Genomic DNA, 24,400 nt, shown 5'->3' with positions numbered 1-24,400 from the left:
CATTTTTGGTTTTTTGATTCACCTTAAAGAGTCCTAATGGTTTCAAACATGAACTAGACACATTTCTAAGAGAATCTGTCCTGGAAATTACCCAAAGTTGCAGTTGCACATAACAGGAAATTCTCCTCATCCTGGGTTCACACTCTCTCTACTGGAATACTTGGTTTAGATAAGGATACAGCCTGGATAGACCAATGAACAAGAATTACACATGAAGCTGGCTCTACTCTCACATGGGCTCCATCAGGCACTATGTAGATTTATACGACAAAGCTCCTAGGCTAATATAGTGTCTGCATCTGATCAGATTACATTGGGTAATGGCTTTTTCACATACAGCTACATACAGTACAATTGCTAATATTGAGAAGGGCTGCAGTACAATTGAGAAAGGCTTATGTCCTGTGGCATAGGGCTCATGGTTTGCGCTTCACCATACTCTGATGTAGTGTTATGTACAGCCCAAAATGGCTTCAGTATGGCTTCTGTTGCTATACTCTGCAACAGTAGCACAATCTAACAATGAGCTCCAGGACATGAAGAAAACTTGTAGGCGAGGTGATTTGTTGTAAAGTAACTGCTGCAAAACATTTGTATCACTGAATAAGCACTAAAATCATATAACATACTTGTGTCCCTTTTAATAATTGAGTCAGAAGTCACAGAAAAAAGTGCAAAAGTGACAGACGTTTATCTGCGTCGGGTAAATAAAAAGGCTAATGAAAAAGAAAATGGACCAAAGAAGGCAAGAGGCGTGGACTGTTGCACTCAGCAATGGGACTGAACCATTAACCCTCTGTGGGTTAGCTGACTGTCAGGCTACCAGGTCAGCACTGCATATCGGTGCCTAGAGCCAGTGAATGGGTTTATTATTTTATTATTGGTAAAAGCTTGTGGAGCGAAATGCTCATGCATATTTAATTTACTCTATCACACTTTTATTACACACACAATACACACACACGCACACACTACAGAAAAACTAAAGTGTTTATTTATACGAATAACATGCTTTTATGTATGTTTGCGTCAACATGGTGGTTGTGTGTGTGTATGTGAGTCCAGAGGAAAGAGTGCAAGGTGTAGATCATCTTTAATGTGATGATGAACTGCAAACACACGCACACAAATACACACAAATACACAAAAAACGTGCATGCTCCCATTCTAACCTAGTAATCACATCCCCTCTCTGTTTACGGGCACATGTCTTATATGAAAACACAAACACACACACACACACACACACACACACACACACACACACACACACACACACACACACGTCTGTATTCACTGCTCTGGGAAGCCATTAGTGTGACCCAGCCTTGATTACTTATTTATAAGTAAGGCCAGCAGAGTAAAGTGAGGGGAGTGCAGTACTGGGGTGGGATCCTCATTTATAAAACGTTTGTTTGACTTCACCCAGATCTCACCACAGCTGATGCCATCATTTCTAACAATGTCAGCAAAAAAAAAAAAAATGCATAAAATGCCATCTGTGATATTGTGACATTGTTTGATTGTGGATGACAAAAAGTTAGCAATTCTCAGTTGAAGCATAAAACTACCTGATAGTTTAACTTCTGCCATTTCTTTTACTATAAAAATATATTTTAAAACAAATATTTGGTATCTGCTATTTTCCAGCAGGTCACATTTTAACAGTGGTCATATTGCTCCAGCAAATTCTGACTAGAGTTAATATCATTTTGATATTTGTTCTGGCTGATTTCTCTAGTGGCGTGAAACTATGACAGCACACTGATATGGCAATAGGCTGTATATTGTTTCTTTTTTTATGATACAATATTGTTACACTTAGACCATAAAATATTTTTCAATGAACATGCAAGAACACTAACTCTGCTTCATAACTTTTGCCAGTTATCAAACTAATGCAGAGAATGAAAGTTAACTAACTTACAGCAGAACAAGTGACTATCACTGGACAAAAATGCAGACAGTGGGAGAAAAAACAAAGCAGGAAGCAAATTCAAGTTTAACCACAGCCTTTGACTCAGTTGAACACTCCTGCACATCTTGAAACCACAGATAATACTTACTCCTCCCCTGCCAGATTCAGCTGTGGTGTTCCTCAAGGCTCTATCCTTGGTCCACTTTTTCAGCTGCCTCTCAAGCAGGTCATTCATGTCCATAATCTTGCCCACCGCAGATCTGCAGGTACACATTTATCAAAAGCTGTCTCATAAATTCCAGAAACTCAGTGATGATAAATCCAATTTCTACCAAAAATTCTGCAACCCTGGCTTACAGTTAGCTTAGTTCATCGACCAAAATTGTCAAGCAGTCTACTCATAACCTGGTAATAATTTTTGACACTGACCTTTGTTTCTATGCTCAAGTAAAAAATGCTATCCAGTCATGCTTCTGTCAGCTTCAAAAAAAAAAAGTCCAAAATTGGATTATTCTTGCCTGTTTTCCTGTAGGGAAAACACTTAGGGAGCATGTTACCCTGCAATAAAGACTGATCTCACCTGCTATGTGCAGGCACCATAGCTAACCTAGCTAAGCTCTCTAAATACCTCCAAAATGTAATCTCGCATCTTGTTCTTTAATCTGCATGTGTTCAAACGAGGGGAATATGATATACACATACAATTTCATCACATTATTTAAAATAAATTTGTAATAATTATATTTCTGACAATAATGCATTTTTCTAAAAATATTTTTATTACCTGCACTTAACTGGTAAATGGATTTAGATGTGTGTATGTTTCTAATTTATGCAACTTGTGATTGTACTGCTGTTTTTCTTGACAAGGGCACTCAAATCTTTTTTTTTCCTGGTTAATAAAAGTTAAATAAATAAACGATATACAGTGACAAATGTGTAACCACAAAAGTAGCCTAGGTAGTGTTTTCAGTTTAAATAAATAAATAGCATCATTCATGCATGCCATCTATTTTCTTGCACTTATCCAGTTCAGGGTGCCAGGGCCTCATGTAACAGTTACCAGTCTGTCACATCAACACAGACACTCACACCAATGACCTAACTAACTGAACTAACTCCTCCCAGGAACCCAGAGTACTCATGCAACCCATGCAAACATGCTCCACAGGTCCTCCTAGCCAGGTCCTGGCTAAATATTGGTTCCAAACCCAGGAGGCAACAGTGCTAACCATCGCACCCCCCTATGTACTTTTGGTCATGCATCACCAGCTGCTAGGATCACCGCCTTCTTCCTTCCTTCCTTTTTTTTATTTTTTTTAAAATATTTTGAACAGTGCTTTGTTGGAGATTGTTGAAGAAGCTTCTTTTTGTTGTTGTGCTAGATCATATGATTTTATATCACATTAAAATTTATACTGGTATTATCAACAATGATATGGATTATCCCTAGTTAAAGCACATAGGTCTGACAGCTTCTTAAGCAGTTTAAAGTAAAAATAACAATTATAATAATAGTTTTTAATATTTTATGCTTCACTGATGACATGGAAAAGTTGCAGAAATAAAAGACTCATTCATAGCACGCAATTCTTATTTTGAAATTCTGTTTATTGGTTCATCTTTAGCCAGGAGGGCAGCAGCAGCCACACCACACTGAGAGGAGCAAAAAAAATAAAATAAAGATGACAACAAAATCTGTGCCCTTCATCTCTGACAACTGTAAAATAAATACATCTCAACACCATCCTCACGATTAATGTCAGTGCCATTGTTGCAACCATTTAAATAAATATCCATGAAGCAAAAATGGCAAAGAAACAAAGTGTGAAAAGCATACTGTTCCATATATAATATATTCATTTAAGATAAATTTCTATATATATTTGTTCCATATACTCTCCTTAAACTCTTTTGCAACATACAAGATGCCAATTTGTACCAAAAGCGATGCTTGCTAAGACACAAGAGGAGAAGTGTAGTGGTTATAGTGGCAGCCTGCGTACGTACAGCATCACACAGGTTCAGACATGAGCTCCGGCCCTGAGGGCGGACAATGTTGAAAATGTTTAGGATTTTAAACTGGAGCACTTTATTTATTACATACAGATGCACAAGCCATGCAGTATGGGGGCGTCACTATTTCAAGATGTTAATTTCCTCAAGTAACTGAAAAAAGGTGTTTGAAATGACAAAAACAGTCCTCCATTTCTATTATGCAGTAAAAATGGTGCCTTACTCAGGTTTACTGACACCAGTGCTGTTTCTGCTAATTAGCTCTCATTAGCTCTTGTCACTATACTGAGGTTTTTAAAACGTTTGACTCGTACCCCACCCACAATGCATTGCTTATGCCTCTGTGTGTATCTGTTGTACATACAAAAGACTGCATACTGTAGAGATTATGATTGGATAGTTGTCACTGCAAAGATATTAAAGCTACTCTGAACACAGGTGAAACAGTTAGCTAAAAAACAAGTGCAATATCATCCCGATAGAAAAAACAATCCAGATAGAAATAAATGTTCCCCAAGTCATCTTCACAAGCACCAAAGATCTGACTGAAGTCGCTCAGCCAGGGTTAAAGGAGACAGTGTGCGCATCTGTGTGGAAACCCATCAGAAACCATGTCCACAGTGATGCAGCTGAATATGAAAATGTTTCCATTTTGAAAGTTTTACACTCACACTATTGTTTTCAGTCAGGATTTTCTGTTGCCTTTGAAGCATTGTTGTTCACAGAGATGCATGCAAGGTAAAATACGCCAGCTATCAATCAAACAAACAGTTCCTTGAAAAGCTCACTTTCATGACACTGCCAATTTTCAAGCAATTTCTAATATCTTTTCATTAAGAAGCTAAAACTGGCAGTTGCGATGAAATGTTGGGTAACTTTTCAGATTCATTAGCATTAAGGTGGACATGTTAACCCTGGTGATTTGCTTAACGGATATCAAATATGTAGACTGTTGTTTTTCTTGTTGTTTGTTTTTTTTTTGGATGCCAATACTTTGAACAGTAATAACCATGGAAAAAGGTGGAATATTAAAAAACAATGAGGGAAAAGTTCATATTTAAACTGAGTGTGTCCTCCACAGTTGCCAACCCATCTATCAAAGTGGAACCTGTGACGAGACCAGAAACATTTAGGGCAACATTTGCACTTCACAATGCATTGGTGAAGGCCCGACGACATTTAAAGAGGACATGCTACACATTTCTATTGCATAATCCTTATAGGCCTAAAGCATAGGCTTCAGACTGCTCTAAACATTCACTTCTTTACAATTTATTTTACTCTTGGCTCTGCATGATGTCAGTATGGTCACCAAAGCCCTACCCTGTTTCTATCCAAGTCTTTTGTTTGTGACGGACAGCCAATCAGAAGAAAGTTGAAGACTTTCAGTTACCACAGCCCAGTGTAAGATAAATAAGGATTAATTTAAACTGTGATTCATGCAAAGTTGGTATAATCTAAGGAATTAGCATAATAGGTCCCCTTTAAATTTACACCTTTAGTTCCAAGGCACCCTATTAGCAGTAGTTCAGTAGTCTTCAGTTTCCTCCAGTCTAAACTATAAAATGTTGTTAGCCCATCTAATGTTAGAAATGGTTACTTGTTCTGTGATAAAGTCATTAACAGCCTTCGTCTGTTTGCAATCCACTGCCTCACTTTCCTTTTGTGACAATAATAACAGTTGCTATTTGAAAACATTCAAAGATTGCATGAATGATTGTCCCCTAATCCTGATGCATGATTTGGATTGTCTGCTTCAGAAATTTGCAAAAATTCCTCAACCTCCTTAAAAGGTTCATCTTTAGAAGCTCTTTCTTTCAGAGTTTTTATGTTTTTTAATTGTATAGAACCATTTTGTGCAGCAGTGACTAATGTATGTAACTATAATTGCACTGGTTCAATACATCTATCTGGTTGTTAAATAACCCCTTTGAAATCCAACAATGTTAATAATTTTTAAAAATGTTAATGGGGAGTAATTTTGCATTGCAGTCAGTCGCCCTAAAAGTTCCTGAATGTGGACTTTTAATAGCTATAAGTTCACAATAATGAAATATAGCCATAATATCAATCTCATACAAACAAAATAAAGCAGAATAAAAATAGTTTTACAGTTAACAGCCCATATTTACATATAAAAATATAACAAAGAAACATTTAACATATCAGGTCAATGTGTGTCACACCCACACACACACACACACACACACACACGCATCCAAACATGAACACACACGCTTAAAAACCTGTACATGCGTACACACACCAGCAAACATACATGCATACTTTGTGTGTGTGTTTTTTAACTGATTTTGATCCTCCTCTAAATGTGTTCCATTTATGGTTTGCATCAACACCTGAAGTCCTGAAAAAACTAAACAAACAAACAAACAAACAAAATCCAAAAATTTAAATCTACACTGCTTTTACTGAGTATTCATGGTCTCTAAATGACCTCATGGACCCATCAACATCCTCTGTTACTTTCCCTTCATCGAAAGACTCCTTTTCTTTTTCCTCTTAGCATCCCTCCACACCATTCTGTCCGTTTGCCAAACACCACAACTCTACTCATCCTGTCCTCTCTCTTCCCTCCCTCCCACGCTCCATTCTTCTCCAGGCCATTAAGAGCTATCATGAAGCTAATTGCCTGTTTGATGAACTCTCCATGGACCTGGAACTCAAGGCTTTTAGCCGTCTGAGCTTAAGAGGAGAGGCGGATGAGACATTAGGGATATACAATGCAGTATGGGTGTGTAATGTGCCTTGTGTCGGCTGCTTTTGATGGTTGGGTCATTTTTAGTGCTGTTTGGATCAGTTTTAGACTTTTTGCCTTTACCTGTAACTAACCGATATTATTTGAAGTTTTGTCCAGGGAGGCGGGAGCTAATGAAATTTTCTATCCAATTTCAGTAACAGAAAATGAAATTGTGATCGAAGCTCAGGTCCAGCTCTAGGGTGTTAAATACTGCTATTTTGTCAAAGCCACTGGTGTCTCATACATACGTAGAATTTTGCTTTGGTGGTACTCCTGTCATACATCCTGGCTTCACATGAACGCTGGCCTCAGTACTCCAGGTAAGCCTGTTTTTTCAAGGGGTATTTTCAAACCTAACCACTCCTAACCAGGAAGTGAAAGAACAAAGTGAGTGGAAATTGCACCAATCAAACAAAGTGCAAAGCCCCAGACTGAAGATTAGAGCATGCTGTCTCCTGGCTGACAAACTCCTGGTTAACAAGCGGCCGTTATTCTCAGCATTGAGTGTGACCTCCTTAGGTGCGTAAAGGCACTGGGACCAAAGCAACCCTTCTGCATATCTGTGCAACAGCAGCTTCAGGCAAAAGCACAGCATTTGATACCTCTAGCACTTCTAACTTTTTACCTTATTAGCTTCCTTGTGTGTCCTTTTCTTCTGCCAAGTAGTCAACCGCTTTTTAGGTTATAGGACGCAATGTCTCCCCATGTTAACCCAAGAATTTGTTTTTAAATGCTAAAACACTTAATGGATTATATAGACGAATGGTTCATTAACAATATGGTTTTCAAAACCCTCCAAGCATTTGGATCATCTGGAAGTTCAGAAATGGCATTTGATTTCAGAATGGGTAGAGAACTGATGGGTGGGGTGGGGGGTGTTTATGTGTAGTAGTGGAGTAGAGGATTGTGAAGGAGGTGGGTCAGAGGAGGGAGCGAGGGAGGTTGGCGACAGGCTGGCTTCAGGAGGAAACCCGACCAGACCCTCAGAGCTCCAGCGAAGCAGGACTGCTAAAAATAACACAAGGCAGGCTTCTTCTGCTGATAAAACAACAAACACACAGGCTCATACACAGGTTGTTGCACAGTAGGAGGACACACACAGACGGACACGCACGCACGCTGCCTCACAATAGATGCATCCTCCCTCTGGTTAAATAATCCCCCAATGAGCTCTAGGCTCACAGGGAAAACATTGTCCATCTACCTCACAGTGCTTTTCGTTTACAAATGAGCTTAATAACATTGAAATTCACACCGTTTGTTACAGTGAATGGTCCCTTTTTGGTGTCAAACTGCTGTTACAGGTGTCTTTCATCTCACTTTATATCTTGGTGCTTTGCTGAGTCTCAGTAAGATGTTCACCTCAGTACAACACTGGTTTCCTCGTTCATCTTTAACGTTTTTTTCAAAGTTCTGAATCTCATTGTAGTTTTAAACCTCCATCTCTCACACTTCTTCTGATCAGGTCAGAATCTGTTTGCAAAGTCCATATGCAGGCTTCTTTCCTTTGCGAGCGATTCCTTTGCAAAGAATTAGCACAGAGAGTGGCAAAGGGTTGAGAAGGGAGGAGATTCAATAATAAATAAATACAATTTAACATGCTGAGATTGCACCATAGAAAGCATGTTTTTTTGTTTTGCCTTGTTTTTTGTCTAGGTGTCTTGGTTAAGGTTTAAGGGTCAGTCCAGCAAAGCACAACAGCTTCTTATTCTTCAACATAGGCATTAATTCTCCAACATAAGCAGGCACATTAAAGCTTTGGTCCCTCCTGAGTTGGAGAAATAAAGGTACGTTAGGTGAACAACTTGGTTGTTTGGTTGGTTGGGTGATTGGTTGGCTTGTCATACGTAGGTAGTTGGGTCACAATGGCACTGTCGTCATGATGTCAACTGAGGGACCATTGATTGGTGACAGCATTGCTTTTGGCCACATCTGAGGGGAAATTCATTTACTTGGCCCTCATTCAAGCCTGTCATAACGGTTTCTCCAGAGCTTTGCTGCGGAGCGAGGGATGGCAAGGATTAGGGTTGGAATTGGAAATCTTGCGGCACACAGTGTTGGTGTTGCTGCACCTGCAGCCGGGCCGCGTAGCCCGGTCATGGGCACACCGGCACAGAGCAAGGCACAGCCTGGCAGGGGGGTAGCAGCAAAGGCAGGGCAGACATAGCGCCAGCAGTCCCATTGTGCTCCAGCGGGCACAGGCGTGGGCTGGAGCACATGAACATGGCTGGTCAGCACAGTTATCTTCATCATCCTGGGCAGAGCAGTGATAGAATAAACCTTTAACACAACACAAGCATGTGCCATACTCCACGGCATTCTCAGCAGAACACAGACAGCGTTGTCCACAGGCCCAGCAAGAAGGCAGGCGGCGCGGGGCGCAGCACTCTTGGCATTTACAGCGACCACACCTCTCGCAGATGAACTGATGGAGACTGAGTTCAGCCTCATCTTCCGCCAGGCGTTTACCAAAAGAATCAGGCTTCAGGTCCCCTTTAGGCTGCGAATGGACCACCGAACCTAAGCCAGAGTGAGATGGTGTCAAACCTGCCAGTAGCCGCTGGTCTGAGGTGGCACTTGTTCGTGACATAGAAGAGCTTATGGTACTGGAACGGCTCAAATGGGAAAGATGAGTGTGCTGCTGTTGACTTTGGCTGCGGGACATGGCTGAGGGGAAGGAAGGCTGGGGGTGATGGATGTATGCAACGTGAGGGTAACGGTCATCGTGGACTAAAAAAAATCCAGACTGTGTTGCAGGTTCCAGTGCCACGGGCCGCTCCACATAGTCATTGTTGGCCCGAATGGCACGTATCTGGTCAAGCGACAGCACTGAGTCCAGCTCCATCCTGAAGGAATGAGCAGAGTCCATCCTGGTCAGCCTGCTGGATGGCACCAGGGTTGGAAGCCGGGTCTGGGGCAAAGTGCTCCCGGTGCTCAAGGCACATCAGATAAACCTGCAAACACAAAGAAAGGAAGCAACAGTGATTATTGGTTCTATTTTTCATGAAATTCTGGGTTATAACATCTCTCTCTGAGATACATAAGAACTATTTTTAACTATCAGGAGTGACTTTAGTAAAATGCATTAATAAAAACATTTAACTGGAAATCTTAAGCCACTTCTACACATGGTAGAAGTGGCTTTGGTATTGGGTTGGCATACATTCAATTTATACCAGGCATATTTTCTGTAATCACAATTATATTAACTAATAAACCTTTGATTTTTGTATATGTCAGATGTTGTTGCTTCATTTTTATGAAGTGAAAGAATGATTTCTTTTGAGTGTATGGTGTATATTTAGTGTTATGTGGAGAAAAATGTTGTGAAAAGCAAACAGTAGCCTGCATGTTGCTCTCCAAAACTTTAAGAAGCATTTGATCAGGTGGATGGATTTTGGCTGCAGAACCTCCACACAACCATCAACCATGTCATCATGACCGCTGAGGCGCTCCACTACTCAAGCTAACACTATTATTAGCCTGCCAGAGCCAAAGAGACACAACCATGAGGTTCACACTGTAATTTAACATCTGTTGAGCACAGCTGCTGATGCCATGAAGGAATCCCACCTGCAGACAGAGGCTGGCAGTGTGGCCAAGCACTTGAGCAACAGCGAAATGGCTTTAAAAATGGTTTCATTGAGACACACACACACACACACACACACACACACACACACACACACACACACACACACACACACACACATATACATATATTAATCATTTTGTCTCTGATTGGCTCAACTATGCCAGCTAAAGGTTTTAGACTGATTTATTGAGGTACATTTTCACTGAGCAAAATATCTCACCATAAAAATACTTTATTTCAGAAAACCATCTGATAAAAATAAAGTAGGCTACTCTGAGTTTCGGTCTGTGGTTCCAATCAAGCAGCAACCACAGCGAAATGCTGAGGCCAGTTCAGAGATACTTAAAGACATGTATTTCCTTAAAAGCTAGCAATATATGCCAGTAAGTAGCTTATAAAAATCATCTGCTTTCCTGTAACAGTTTCTTTACAAACTATTTTCAGAGGAAGCACTTTCTAGAAACAAGGTTCCTGTGTATGTAATTTATAAGTATGTGAGCTATTTGGAGCACCACTAATAAACCTTGTTTATCCTCATGCACACTTTTTGCATAGGTTCACTCCAGTGGACCAGTTTTACCTCATTTAAACCATCAGCTTTTAGAGTTACAGTTATTGCTTCAGTTCAGTTGAAATTTGTGGGTATTTGTTTATGCGCAGCTCTCATAAGGTCCTGCCACAGGATTTCAGTCAGGCTGAGGTCTGGACCTTGACTGGGATCATGGTCCTTTCTCAAACTTTAGCTGTCAGACAGATGAACTCACATTTGACTCTTGAATAGTATAAAGAGGTGTTCATGATGGACGCAGTGACTCAAAGTGCCCTGGTCCTGTGGCTGCAAAATAAGCCAAATCTTCACCTTTTTATCACAGTGTTTGAAAGTTGCTATGAGGTGTTTGTTCAGTGTTTGGTTTTCTTCAAATGTATTTCTTATGGCCAGACATTTCCACATTGGTCCAGTCTGTCCAAAGAATGTTGTTCCAGACGTTTTGTGGTTTGTTCAGATGTAACTTTGGAGAGAAGAGGCTTTTTTCATGGCAACAGTTTTAAATAAGGCATACAGACTCTTTCTCTAGTTTCACTGTTATGAATTTAACATTTTAAATGGTAACTGAGGCCTGTAGAGCCTGAGATACAACTCACTGGATTTTAGTACTTTTTCAAAGTGTTGGACAATCTGACCTTGGGATAAATTTGATGGGACATACACTCCTGAATGCTTGAAAACAGGAAAACGTCTGAACCTCTCCTTTTATAGAGGTGCTCACACCTGTTGATGATCAGTTAATCAAGCCTATTTGAACAGAAGCACCTGGCTGCTAGTTATCCTTTTATTTCCAATGGAAACTGTAAAGCATTGGTAGGCAACTCCAGGCCTCGAGTGCCGGTGTCCTGCAGGTTTTAGATCTCACCCTGTGTCAACACACCTGCATCGAATGATTAGTTCATTACCAGGCCTCTGGAGACCTTCAAGACATGGTGAGGAGGTAATTTAGCAATTTGAATCAGCTGTGTTGGATCAAGGACACATCTAAAACCTGCAGGACGGAGGCCTTGAGGCCTGGAGTTGCCTATCAGTGCTGTAAAGGGTCTCACAGGACGGGATAGAATTAATTTCACGTGACTGTGTATTGTATTTGTGATAAAATAATGCATTTCTTCTTTAAAAATTTAGAGTGGCCCTACAACCAGTAGGACGCAAGAGTGGAAGGAACAGATTAGCAACTGTCAAGGTAAGAGTAAGGGAGGTGTCCGCCATTAAATAAATCCTTTATGTCTTCTTGAATTAAAGAATAAAAATATGAAATGTTACTGGGTAATCTTTGGAGGGTCTTAATATATCTGGTTATCCTGCCCAAGTAAAGTCTGTATGGGAAACACTGGTATAAAATGACATGCATTGTGTTGCATACGCATTCAAATGCTGAGTAAGCCACTTCTTTAAAAGTAAACGTGCATTTGCTTGGAAGTGCAGTAAATGCATGATTATACTATATTAAATTAAAATGTCTGAATATAGATTAATATGCCACTGATTTGATTTCCTGTTTGAACATCAGAGACAGAACGCTGTTGCTTAATTTAGAGGAAAAATGCTCGGTTCTTTGTGTTTGTTTGTGATAAAGCAAGCAGCCAACATATATATATATATATATATATATATATATACACATATACACACACACACACACACACACACACACACACACACACACACACACACACACACACACACAGCTATATCCTCACAGAGAAATGGCAGTCTTGCCAAGTGGCCAACGGGGAGAGATCACTGGCTCACTCCTCACATGGGGCCGGCCCTCTTAGAGAGTAATGAGGCCAAATGGAAATGCGTTTAAAGCAGCTCAGATCATGAGATTAGATAGAGCAGGGAGGTAAGAGGAAGCAGAAGCAAATACGTCTCTTTAGCCGCATCCATATGCATCTAGACTTATTTCAAAAATGTTTCCTCTATTAGTGTCCACTCTTCTGCCAGAGCAAAAGAAACACTGGAGATTCTCTTCTTTGTTTTCTTTTTCAAAAACCAATGCATTACACATTTTCCACGAGCCTCAGATGTTGTGTTATTATGTTATTATGCTGGATTCTAGCAGGTTAATTATTATTAGCTGATTCTGGAATTGCAGTATTGTCCTGCAGATAACTGTCTGAGATGTTAGACATGGGTGGTCGGCTGGAATTATACTTGTTGGGAATTGTTCTGCTTTCATACTCAAATGTATTAAAGACACTGACGCATGGTCATGTCTATGCAGCTCAAAGATGCCCCTAAAATTCTGTCTCCCTGCATTAATGGCATCTTTTCCCCAAAAACTAGTCAATTATCTTTAGAGGACTGCATTATGGATTTGTGTTAGTTGACATGAGGAAAGTCTGTCATTTGATGCATCACTTCACACTTGTTCTGCCAAAAAATAAATAAATAAAAATTAAAAAGTCAGATTAACTGAATGCCACTCATTGAGACACATATTGCCAGAGGAACAGCTGATGGAAATTTATAAAACATGAAAGCTATAATGACATAACACGGCACTGGTGTTGCAAATAAGGCAAGATGGGAAAATTCTGGAAGAAAGTAACTGATTGTGGGAATTCAAGTTTATGTATTTTACCACTATTACAGTAAGAGCATTCGTGTCTGCCGCTGTCCAAGTTTCAGCAGATGTGGAAAAAACTTTAATTTATGGTAGATGAAAGTAAAATGATTTTATGAATTAAATATTCTGTGATAATAGGCTACACAACATTTTGCCCTTACTTTAATTGCAGTACCACATGATGCTTTCTTTTCAAATAATGGTCCAAAACCCAAAATGATTCAGTCTACTGCCAAGCCTCTCTCATAAGTTTCCTCATACATTATTGCAAAATACATTAAAAAACTTTTAAAAATAAATATCTAATCAGGATCTCTCATTTTGGCCAGAAGAATATGTTATATAATTGCTAATGTTTTGGGAGGTTTTTTTTTTTTACTGTTTTGAGTGCCCAAAAGTTAAATAAAAAGTAATAAAAAAGAGAAGTGGATACTGAAAAAGGCAGTGCAGACACAGTAATAGAAGAGCAAACAGATGTAGGGATGATAGGGTGGTTGAAACCCAAGAATGACAATCCATCACTGTGAGAGCAGGAGAGGTGATTAGCAAGAATACAAAATACACTTCCTGTCCTCCGTGCCAGGAGACACCTTTGAGCAAACAGCAAACTGTGGCAGCCTGAACAGAATGGTGCCCAACCCTCTGGCTTTTCTATATAGCCCCCCCGCCGTGCCCTGCTTCCAGAAATCCAGCCATAAAGCAGCAGATAAGGAGGGCCAGGTTGTTTGGATGAGGATGCATTTTCAAATTAGTCTGAGGAGAGAGAAGAGGACCTGGTGACTAATCTCATCATAGAGCAGTGGCCGTGGCTCGCTTATACTCTGCTCGCCTATCACACCATCTAATTGTTAAAAAAGAAGAGGCCTGCCAACTATTTCCATGACCTCATATTATTTATTCTTTCTGGTCGTGCCTACTATTGCCCCCCTTTAATATGACATACTTACAGCAAGTAAAATCAGAAGGCTTGAAACTATAGAGTTTGAATGTAGAGTTACTGTAGGACATTTTCAACAAATTCGACAAGCAGTTGAACGACTCACGATTTTCAGAATGGATTTCTTTTCTCTGTTGCATGATATTGTTAGGTCGTAGACAAAGAAGCAATTCCCCTTAAAAACGAGTTTATTTCAGAACTAAAACTTTGTCCAAAGCTTCTATTTTATGATTAAATTCCACCATAGACTGATGTTTATTGGTGCAATGAAGACTGATGGAAATCTTAGTGAAGTAAATAAGCAGCTCTACAGGTAAGCATACACTTTTAATACAATTATTGTTTCTAGGAAGATTAGAGAGGAAAATATTGTCTGTTTTAAAGGCCCTGGTATCATAATCAACACATGGCCTTTATGCATGCAATCAGCTACTCTGATTGGCTAAGCTGAGATTTCCTGTTGTTTTTAGTGGTGATGCTCAGTGTTGCTTTGCTGGGGAGTGTCTGTCACCAATCCTCTGGTACCAGGAGCTCAGATGAGAGCTTTGACAGAGGATAACAACCCCCCCCCCCCCCCCCCCCCCCCACCCCCCCACCCCCACTTTATCACATGGAAAGTGAAGTATGTGATGCTTCCTTACAAGTCATCTTTTAGTTTTCTTGTTTTCTTTGGTTAATTTGTTTATGCGATACTATGACTCCCAGTCACAGATTATAGGTATAAATCGTAGAGTAAAGGAGCATGCTATGCAAAGTGCAGCAGTCAACCCTGCATCTTTTGAAACTTCATAAACTACAAACATACATTGCTGTTTCTCCAGCCTTCAGCTCTGGTGGATAAAATAGCATCAAGCAGTTTGTATTTTGTGTCTGCATGCACGACCATCGTACATATACAGAACAATTAAGTTCGAGTTTTTGGAGAGTGAAGCATCGTCATCTGTTTTAAGAGAGCACAGTTAACACAAATTTGTGTTAACTGCAAGAACCTAAACCCACGGACTTGGAGACAGGGGAACATGGGGGAATGCAAAACACTAATGAATTTTAGAGTTTCAGGACTCTATAGCAGCACGCTGTATCACACCTTTCATCAAACACTTTGCTATTCTAGTAAATTTAGAATAATTGAAAGTTTGGATCACATGCTTTCCTGATATTTCGTGATCCTAAATAAGATGGATGTTCCCGGGTAACTTGATGCACGTTTGTGGCTTACACTGAACTTCCATGGCAAGAAGCACCGTAATTGTTTTATAATCTATCTGGTTCAGAGTAGAACGAGGATTGGGGATTTTTGTGAAAATTGTGCTCGGCAGCATAAGAACAGGATAAGAACAAGTATCATTGTGGACATAGGGACAGAAAAAGAATCAACAGGAACAGAAGACGGACAGAGAAGGTTAACAGTATGAATACACTGTTTGTTTTGGCACGTTTTTGTTTCTTTCCTTTTCTTTTACCATGATGAATTCTCCAAACATTGCATAAGTAACATAAACAATAGATGTCAATGAAGCAAACCAGCCTAAAAGAAAACAGTCACAGGGAGCTGTTGTTTCAAGAGGCCGTCAGCGGTAACCTGAGGATGGACCTCTGTGCTAGGGGAGTATCAGTAATGACTGAGCCTGTGCCCTGGGACACACACACACACACACACTCCTCTATCACACATTTCTACAAAAACACACACCACACACTGATCTACACTGCTGCCCAGTCATTTCTCATACTGCCAGGTTTAAACTTCAGTGCAGTCTATCTGTATCATTGATACACATAAAACAGGAATTCATTTTTTTTTCTTTTATTGCCTCATATGTTTTCATGGTTGTGATGTAGGTAATCAGACAGGAAGGTTTTTTCATCTCTTTAAACCTTCATATACCAGGAAGCAGGAAGTCTGTGTTTTTCTCAGTACAATTAAACATGAAGCAAAGACTCGCTGCTGCGAGTTACGTTATCCAAGCAGCGCATGTTCAATTACTTTTTGTCCAGGTGAGAGCCATCCATTAGAGAACAGGACAGTAGACAATGATAAAAATACTACAACATAAGCTTATTTGTTTGAAACCTCTAAATATTATCATTAAAAGTTGGCATATTGTACTTCTGGCATTGGGTTTAAGAGCTGACCATCACTGTTTGGATGCGGTCTATGCTAAGTGCGCTTCCAGAGTTTTATAAACTCTGAAAAAAAAGTGTTTAATGTTGAAAACCCATTTGCCTCATAAAATCAAGAGGAAAAAGAAACTTGTAATTAGTCCTGATTCCTTGTCTGCCCGCTGACTCTCTGACTTCCGCTGAGTCTGGGCTCGACCTGCTGATGGTCGATGGAGTTTAATGGATAAGGCTTTGTTGCATCTCCCCCTAGATGACATCATGGTTTCTGGCTATTTTAGAACTGACTGCAGTGACCCTTTGCCTCGAAATGAGGAGGGGTTGCCCTCTCCTCACATCTCCTTTCCTTTCTTCTACTTCCTTCTCTCATATCTTCCCCTATCTTCTCTGCTCCTCTCACTCCCAAATGTCACCTTCACTGCAATCCCTCCGCCTTCTCTTTCATCCTCTCACTGCTCTCCTGTCCTTTTTACTCCTTTAACGTTTTGCGAGGTGTTATAAATTGTCTTTCATGAAAGATGCTATCAAGCGCTGACTGTTGTGGTAAACAATCTGTTAGTTTACATAAATACATTTTGGGAAATTATCCTTTTTTTCAGGGAAGATCAATATTGATTTAATGTTTGTGCCAATATGCCACTGAGCCTGAATATAAGAAGGGAAAACTCCAAACAGGGGCATAGCCAGGATTTTAAGCTACATCCACACTGGAAGCAGTTCGGACCAACGTGGCAAACAGAGACCATAGAAAGACATACATATAGATATTTGGCAACTTCAGGCAACTATGGGGGAAATAATTGCTGGGGATGTGAAGTGGGCGTGACCCAAGATAAACTTTTCTCAACTTTTGGGCAAGTGACTGAAGCAACTACCAGTGAGTTTAAAGAAAGCCACTGATAGTAATGTGTGCAGGTAGTAAATACAGTAAAGTGACCAGCAGTCAGGTTCAGCGCGATGAACAACAGGCAACTCGTGTGGCCAGAACTTCAGAAGTACAGGGATCCAGAGTTGGCCACACATTTCAGAGAGAAATAAAACTACACTTGGTAAAAGTGTTCAAATATATATATATACTCTAAATTATATATGTCTAAAGATTGTCTCTATCCTCACTGGTAGCGGTAATTCTAAATAACTAAACCTTCCCACCAATAGCATTGGGCTTAAAGGTAGCACTGATGTCTGTTTGCCTTAAAGAAACTTTTGGGAGGCTCAAATCACACATATCGAAATAATGAATTCTGTGCTTAAATCATGAATTGTACAATAAATTATGTATTTGTAAATTCAATTACGAATTCTTTTTTTAATTATTTTATCTATTCAAACATTACAAAAGTAATTTATTATTTAATAATTAAAATTTAAATAAAAACACTATTTTTAAATCTATTTTTCAAAATGAATTATTAATCCATCGATAAGTACTTCAAATCGAAAATGATTTCACAAAAAAAGAATGAAACTCTCAATAAAAAACATTTTCAAATTCCAAATTTAAAAAAATGATTTTCAAAATCATTTTTAAAAAACAATTTGAAAAAGAAAAATAAGTAAATGGTTTCCAGAATCAAAGATTTATTTCTGACATTTAAAATGGCGATTCCATTTGATAATCCATTTCCCTTTCCTGTTAGCTCACGGATTAGCTATTATATTAGCTATTGGATTAACTATTGGATTAGCTATTGTGCAGACAATATGGAGAATTGTAATTATATTTAATGCTTTTTTTTTTTTACTTCTACTTCTGTCTTCTTAGAAACAAGAATCACCCACAAAGCATGTTGTGTCCCCAACTGACGGTACACACCTACACCGTGGAGGTTAGCATATAGGTCTGCACGGTGCCTGTGGGATACCATTGCAGTGCCATGCTTGGACCATTAATCCCATGCTGTCTTTGTTACTTTTCCTACTATTGAGCTGCCTGATTTCCCAGTGTAAAACTTGGAGCTATTTTAACACAAGAAAAATAATCTATAACTACAGAAAACCTTTGATATTGAAATATGGGCTGTAAAGCTTCTAATCGCCACAGACCTCTCATTTGAATGCACCGATATACTTCTAGGCAAATAAGTTACATATTTATGTACTTTGCTGTTGTATGTAAAGACTTTGAACTCATAATGGAGCACTTCAAGACCCAACAGTACTAGATATAGATTTTAATCCATTCTGCTCCAGTCAAATTCCAGCTGTATGTGCATGTGTGTTTGGCCAATCAGGCACTAAGACCCAGGGGCCTTCCTCCTGATGCCCTCCGGGAGCACAGCAGGATTGAATGACAATAAACTGGATGAGATACCGGATGTGCCGAATCTGACCCCAACGGAAAGACTGAAATAGACACTGCAGACCAGCAAGTCCAGGCAGAGGGGGTGGGACAGGAGGGGAAGGAGCCAAAGAGGAAGGGAAGAGGCAGCGCATGAGTAAGGGATGGTGATATTAGTAATCATAAAAATGAAAGTGGTGGAGATTTGTTTCAGGAGCTGCACATAAGGTAACACTTTTTTTCTTTTTCCTGACACATAATTTATGTAAAACTAAATTATAGACGGCCAATAACATGAACTGTTATGTTGAGAAATCAGTATTTTTTTTTTTAAAAAAAGCACCAATGGATGAAATAGTGATCGCTTATAGGCTACTGTTCATATTACGGTACATGGCAGGCTGCCATCTTGATCTGCACCATTGTGTGTACAATTATACACTATTATATACACTATACACTATAGATTTAGCTGTAGGCACGAATATGGATCAATGGATGACGTTTGGAGTTGGAACTACATAGTTAGAGCTTTGCTGATTTGGATTTCAGATTACTGTCGTGATTTTTAGGTACATTTTAAACCTTATAAAGGCCCTACCACAGTACCCATAAGGGCTTTTCTGGTGCAGCCCAATTTAGTTACTTCCTAATAAGAACTTTATGTTCAGTAATGTTATTTTCACACCTACACCCCTGAAACTGTCTAGACATAGTTAGCTGGTTAGACAAGATATTAAAGTAGACCAATTATGCTTTTCCTTGTTTTATCTGATAGAAGTTGCATCACAAATGATGGATCCTCAACATAAATGTAGTCATTGTTTCTAATAATGAGGTTAGGATTAAGCCCTGTGAGCCAAAAGGTCAGACTTCACACTGCTCTATATGTTTCTTCAACTTTTCAGTCTTTGTGATGTCAAACAAACTTTCAGCTCCTTTGCACAAAGTCTGAGCGATGTCTGATTTTAGGTGACAATATTAATGTTGACTGTTTGGATGGACTGCTTCTGCTTTGTGCTACACCTTAGTGTAGACAACTTCAATGTCCCGACCTCCAAGTTCACACGTGAAAGTGGCTAGCAGTGGATTTACTAACAGATCGTGCAACTTAGAGGCCCAGAAGGAGAAAAAAGATTGATTTAAGACTAAACAAGTTACAAAGAAGAAATGTGTGAGAACGAGCAGTACTACGTTAACAGTAACAAAGGGGACGCAGTCTAAACATCATGAAAGTATGATAAGAATGAACATTTCTCACATGTGTTGTCAGCAGAGACAAATGAAACCTTGATACTGACTCGATCAGCATAGTTTTTCTCATCAAAGACTTCAGCGTGCAACAAAATTAACCAACTATACTCAAAAAGTATCCCATGCCGGCATGTTCTTCTCAGTCTGACCACCTATTGTCATTTAAAATTGCTCTATGTGGCTTTATTACCACTTTGACCTTCCGATCAATCTATTAAGGAGAGGTCAACGGTCAAACGTGACATGATTTTTTAAAATCTTTATCCTGCACTTTCTATATCTTGGCAATACACACCACACTTGTAAGAACTATAGTTATAAGGATTTTTTTTCAGTTTTTAGTTATTAAAGTTGACATTGAAGACCTTCGTGGATTTAATGGATTGTTAACATGACCCCACTCTACACCCCTACAAAGTTTTTAAGCTATTGTGTTTACAGATAGAGCGACATGCATGCATGCAAACATTACCAAAAACATAGCAACTTAGTGGAGGCAATAAGTACCAACCAAGTGGTGGCATTTGTGCTGAACGCTTAAAAAGCACAGCTTGTCTTTGTGATTCGAGTTGCATGCTCTACCAAACTGGTTTAGTGGTATGAGAGAGTAAAAAAGTATGCAAGTAGTTTTCCTAATGGAGAAAAACACTTCTTTCACTTTCTAGAAGATACCATATTTGAGTGTTTGTATTAATACATTTTTTATATATATTTCCTGTACTCCGGTCAGTTTAGATTTCTTAAATGACTGGATTCCAAATTCTAGCTTCTTGTACAAACATCGTTGGTGTTATACAATCTGAGATTTGAAGTTTAAGGACGACTAAAGACTGAATAACATCAACCACATGAGGCCTGAAACACGAACGCGACGGTAAAGATTCACACCTGTTGCTTGTTTCACACTCTCGTAGTACCATAGATTTGAAGCAGTTTATCAGCTTTCTCATTTTATTCTGTTATATGTTATATAATATATATTTTGAATATTTTATTTGCTCTTTTATAACAAAAGGGAAAAGTTACAAGAATGTGACTAGTTATCTTAGACGTACAGCCAAATGTGATGTTTGATTGTTCGGAGTAAGCAAGCAACAACAGTACAGAGAAGCCAGTGGAAAATTCAGATCACATTAAGCATTTTATTAGAAAATCCTGAGAATATATGTGTAAAGAGCTTTAATTTAAAAGGCAACTGGACTTCTTTAAGCAAAAGAAGTCCATTTTCCATCTTTTGTCAAGCCCTAAAGACGACTGAGATATTTTGAGCATATAAGCAACATTATGCATTTCTTTCTGAAGTTAAACAAAAGAAATATACATTTAAAGAGGGAACTAGTGGCATCTTTTTACTGTTATTGTGTTAAAAAGCATAAAATTCAAATCTAAACTGTATGACATCACTGGATTGATTATTTGGAGCATTTTGTTTGGGGAAAATAAAACTCCTGTAAATGTGGTTGACTTTTCTGATGACTGCCTTACAGTCAGGTGACATCTGGTGACCTTATGCACAGTTAGCACAAGTTTGTGTTTGATTTGATTGAATCTTCCCAAAATCTGATAAGTTTGTGGTTCTCTAGTTTATTAGGAAGTGTATCAGCTCCTGTTGCGTTCCATCTCCATCCATCCCTTCCCTATCTTCAAACATCTTATCATTCTTTTTTGTATCGTCATAGTTTTCCTCTACAATCCGTCCATCCCTTCATGGTCAACCCCTCTGCCTAGCATTGCCACTCCTCTAATCCCATTCACTTTCTTTTTCTTTCATGCTATCCCATCGGTCCATCCCATCAGTTTCTCATCCACCCACCCCTCTAGTCCCACCCCAGCGGAGATGGGTATTGACATTCTGCATCCGACCTTGAGGACAATCAATCCCAACCCCACATGTCCCCATCGCAGTTCCCCGCACACACATACTGGTTAAACGTACCGAGACTGATGTTAACATGCAGAAACAGTTGGCTAATATGATTATAGTACACCATTCCATTTGGTCTGGATCAGCACGAAGTGTGTTTGATCGCACCGCCCCGTGATTTAAAAGAGTTTGATTAAAGTCATCAGACCTTGTGCAGTAGTTGTTATTATTTCAAAACATAAATATAAAAGTCAAAAACGACAACAAAGATTCAGTAAGGCTAAATGACTGAAAGGATCCACCTTTTGCTTGTTATACATGTGTAATATGTATTTATAGAGAATAGAGATTCAAGAGTAAAACCCATCTCTTCCTGACTGTTTCTCCAGCAGCCAAGACAAACACAAGAAACAGAGGAAGGGACAAGACCTGATGTTTTGGAAAAAAAAAAATATGGCAAACATAGTAGGGCAGTGATCATTGAATTTGGCCATTGGTTATCCGGGAGCTGGCTTGCAGTTGATGTTAGGTTCATGTGCACTGAGGCTTTAAAAAGTTCTGATGCAGATTTACCACGTCAAGAGATGAAATCGACAGGAAATGACCATTTTCAGCTGGATTTACATGAAGATCAGAAGGTTGCCTTGATGTTCTGCAAACTTTTTGGTTTCATTTTGAAAAAGCGAGACTTCATTTTTGGAAAATTTTGATTTTTTTTTTGGTAGGTGCTACTCAAACTCCCACCGCATTACAATAAACTTATCAGTTAATCATTTAAAGAACTTTTGAGTATAGAGATGGCTGAGCTTGAAAATTTGCAACATAGTGAACAGCTTATTTTCATTTAAGCAAGTGAGTCAGAACAGGGTCTTTATTTAGAGAACCCAGAAAAAGAACTTAAATGAATTTAACTAAATTGATGCCCAAGTATGAAGTACAAAAAACCTGCAAAGCTGGAAAAAACCTTAATCCGTAATCACTGATTTCAATAAAAAAGAAATTAATGAAAATATCAGTTTCATGCAAATCATTAATAGTCCATCAGCAGATCAGATGGCAACAGGATGAATTTATGCTTACCTCTGATTGGTGCGAGATCCATTCTGCAGCGGTGAGCTGGGGCGTCCTGGTTGTCTGTGTGTATGTATGATTTATAGATGTGTCTATATGTCTGTGAAATTTGAGTTGATGTACTTTTTTATTAGTTTTTTTATATTTTAATTAAACTCACTTTATTGTACAGCAGGGAGTTATTTTCTCCTCTCCAGTTAATTTTATAAGATTACTGAACTCCTGCTGTCCTAAGGGTGTGTGCCTGAGGGTGACAAAGAGGCTGGGAGGATGCTCTTCCCCAGCACGATGCGCCCTCCTCCTCCTCCTCTTCCCGGAGCTTTTTCCCAGAGCACCCCGATCGTGGTGCTGTCCTCCTGAGGTCACCTCCTCCTCCACCTCCTCAAAAAAACCCAACCATTCCTTTCACACACACAGCAAAGAAGGGCTCCACTCTCTCTGTCCAAGGCATTCAAGTTACCACTGAGCCTTCTGATGCACAGATTGTCTCAAAAGCAGGCACAGTTTTGGCGCTTGTAAATTTTCTCAGTTTTCACAGACAGAAAATTGTCCTCTGCTGCAGGAGAGAGAAATGGGAATATCTCCACGGAGAGCGGAAGGAGCAAAGTGAAATATCTGCAGCTCAGTTCTTTTGGTAGCAAAAATAAATGGTGATGAGAAAAAAGTCTTAATTGAGAAACTGATCGCAGAACTTTATTTTTATCTTGTGTTTCTCTTTGTGCTGTAGTTTCCTCTCCACTCTCCAAGAGATGAATGACTGAGAGCTGCATGCACTTTCTCTCACTCCCTCTCTCTCTGTCACACAGATACACAGTCCAGTTACCCCTCCTCCTCCCTTCCTCTCTAACTCCTCCCTCTCCCATCACTGAATTAAATTCAATTCTCTGCTGTCTGAACATGACAGAGCAGAACGCAGTGTTTTAACTAATAAACAGGTGCTGATTCTTGATGTTTTTCTCTATCTGATGTAGCCCAAACCAGTTTAATTCAAAGTTTGCTCAGTGTTTCCAATGAGGAGTATAACATGAAGTGAATTTTGTGTAGTGGCTGATGGGCTTAGTGCCACTTCTGCTTTTCATAATGTGATATAATTTGGCTCCAGATGGTTGTTTGGTTGGCTGTTTTGCAATTTACTTGGGGTTTTTTGTGATTTTAGATCAGTGCAATAGCACGTAAAAGCTGTCGATCTCACTCATGTGTAGACAGCCAACAGTAGGTTAACCAGTCCAGCTAACAAAGCAAGCATATGTCTTCACAAAATGACATTTTCTGTGTGGAGTTTGCATGTTCTCACCATGTGTGCATAGGTTTTCTCCAGGTATCCTCCCTCACTCCAAAGACATGCAGTTAGTGAGGTTAGGTTAATTGGCGATTCTAAACTTCCCATAGGCGTTAATGCGAGTATGAATGGTTGTCTGTCTCTCTGTGTTAGCCCTGTTACAAACTGGCAACCTGTCCAGGGT

At 39.4% G+C, this 24,400-nt stretch overlaps 1 protein-coding gene across 1 annotated transcript; it reads right to left on the bottom strand.

Annotated features, from left to right (window-relative positions):
• Window positions 1–3,514: 3,514 nt before the first annotated feature.
• Window positions 3,515–23,710, bottom strand: LOC134636397 (protein sprouty homolog 3). Its single transcript, XM_063486359.1, has 2 exons — window positions 22,947–23,710; window positions 3,515–9,646 (listed from the first exon to the last, which is right to left on the bottom strand). The coding sequence occupies exon 2, from the start codon at window positions 9,559–9,561 to the stop codon at window positions 8,665–8,667; it is 897 nt and encodes a 298-aa protein (XP_063342429.1). The 5' UTR covers window positions 9,562–9,646; window positions 22,947–23,710; the 3' UTR covers window positions 3,515–8,664.
• Window positions 23,711–24,400: the final 690 nt, after the last annotated feature.

The sequence above is a fragment of the Pelmatolapia mariae genome, linkage group LG10_11 (genome assembly GCF_036321145.2).
Source record: "Pelmatolapia mariae isolate MD_Pm_ZW linkage group LG10_11, Pm_UMD_F_2, whole genome shotgun sequence".
Classification (NCBI taxonomy): Eukaryota; Metazoa; Chordata; class Actinopteri; order Cichliformes; family Cichlidae; genus Pelmatolapia; species Pelmatolapia mariae.
The sequence above is the reverse complement of the archived record's forward strand: the minus strand, read 5'-3'. Positions and strand labels throughout refer to the sequence as shown.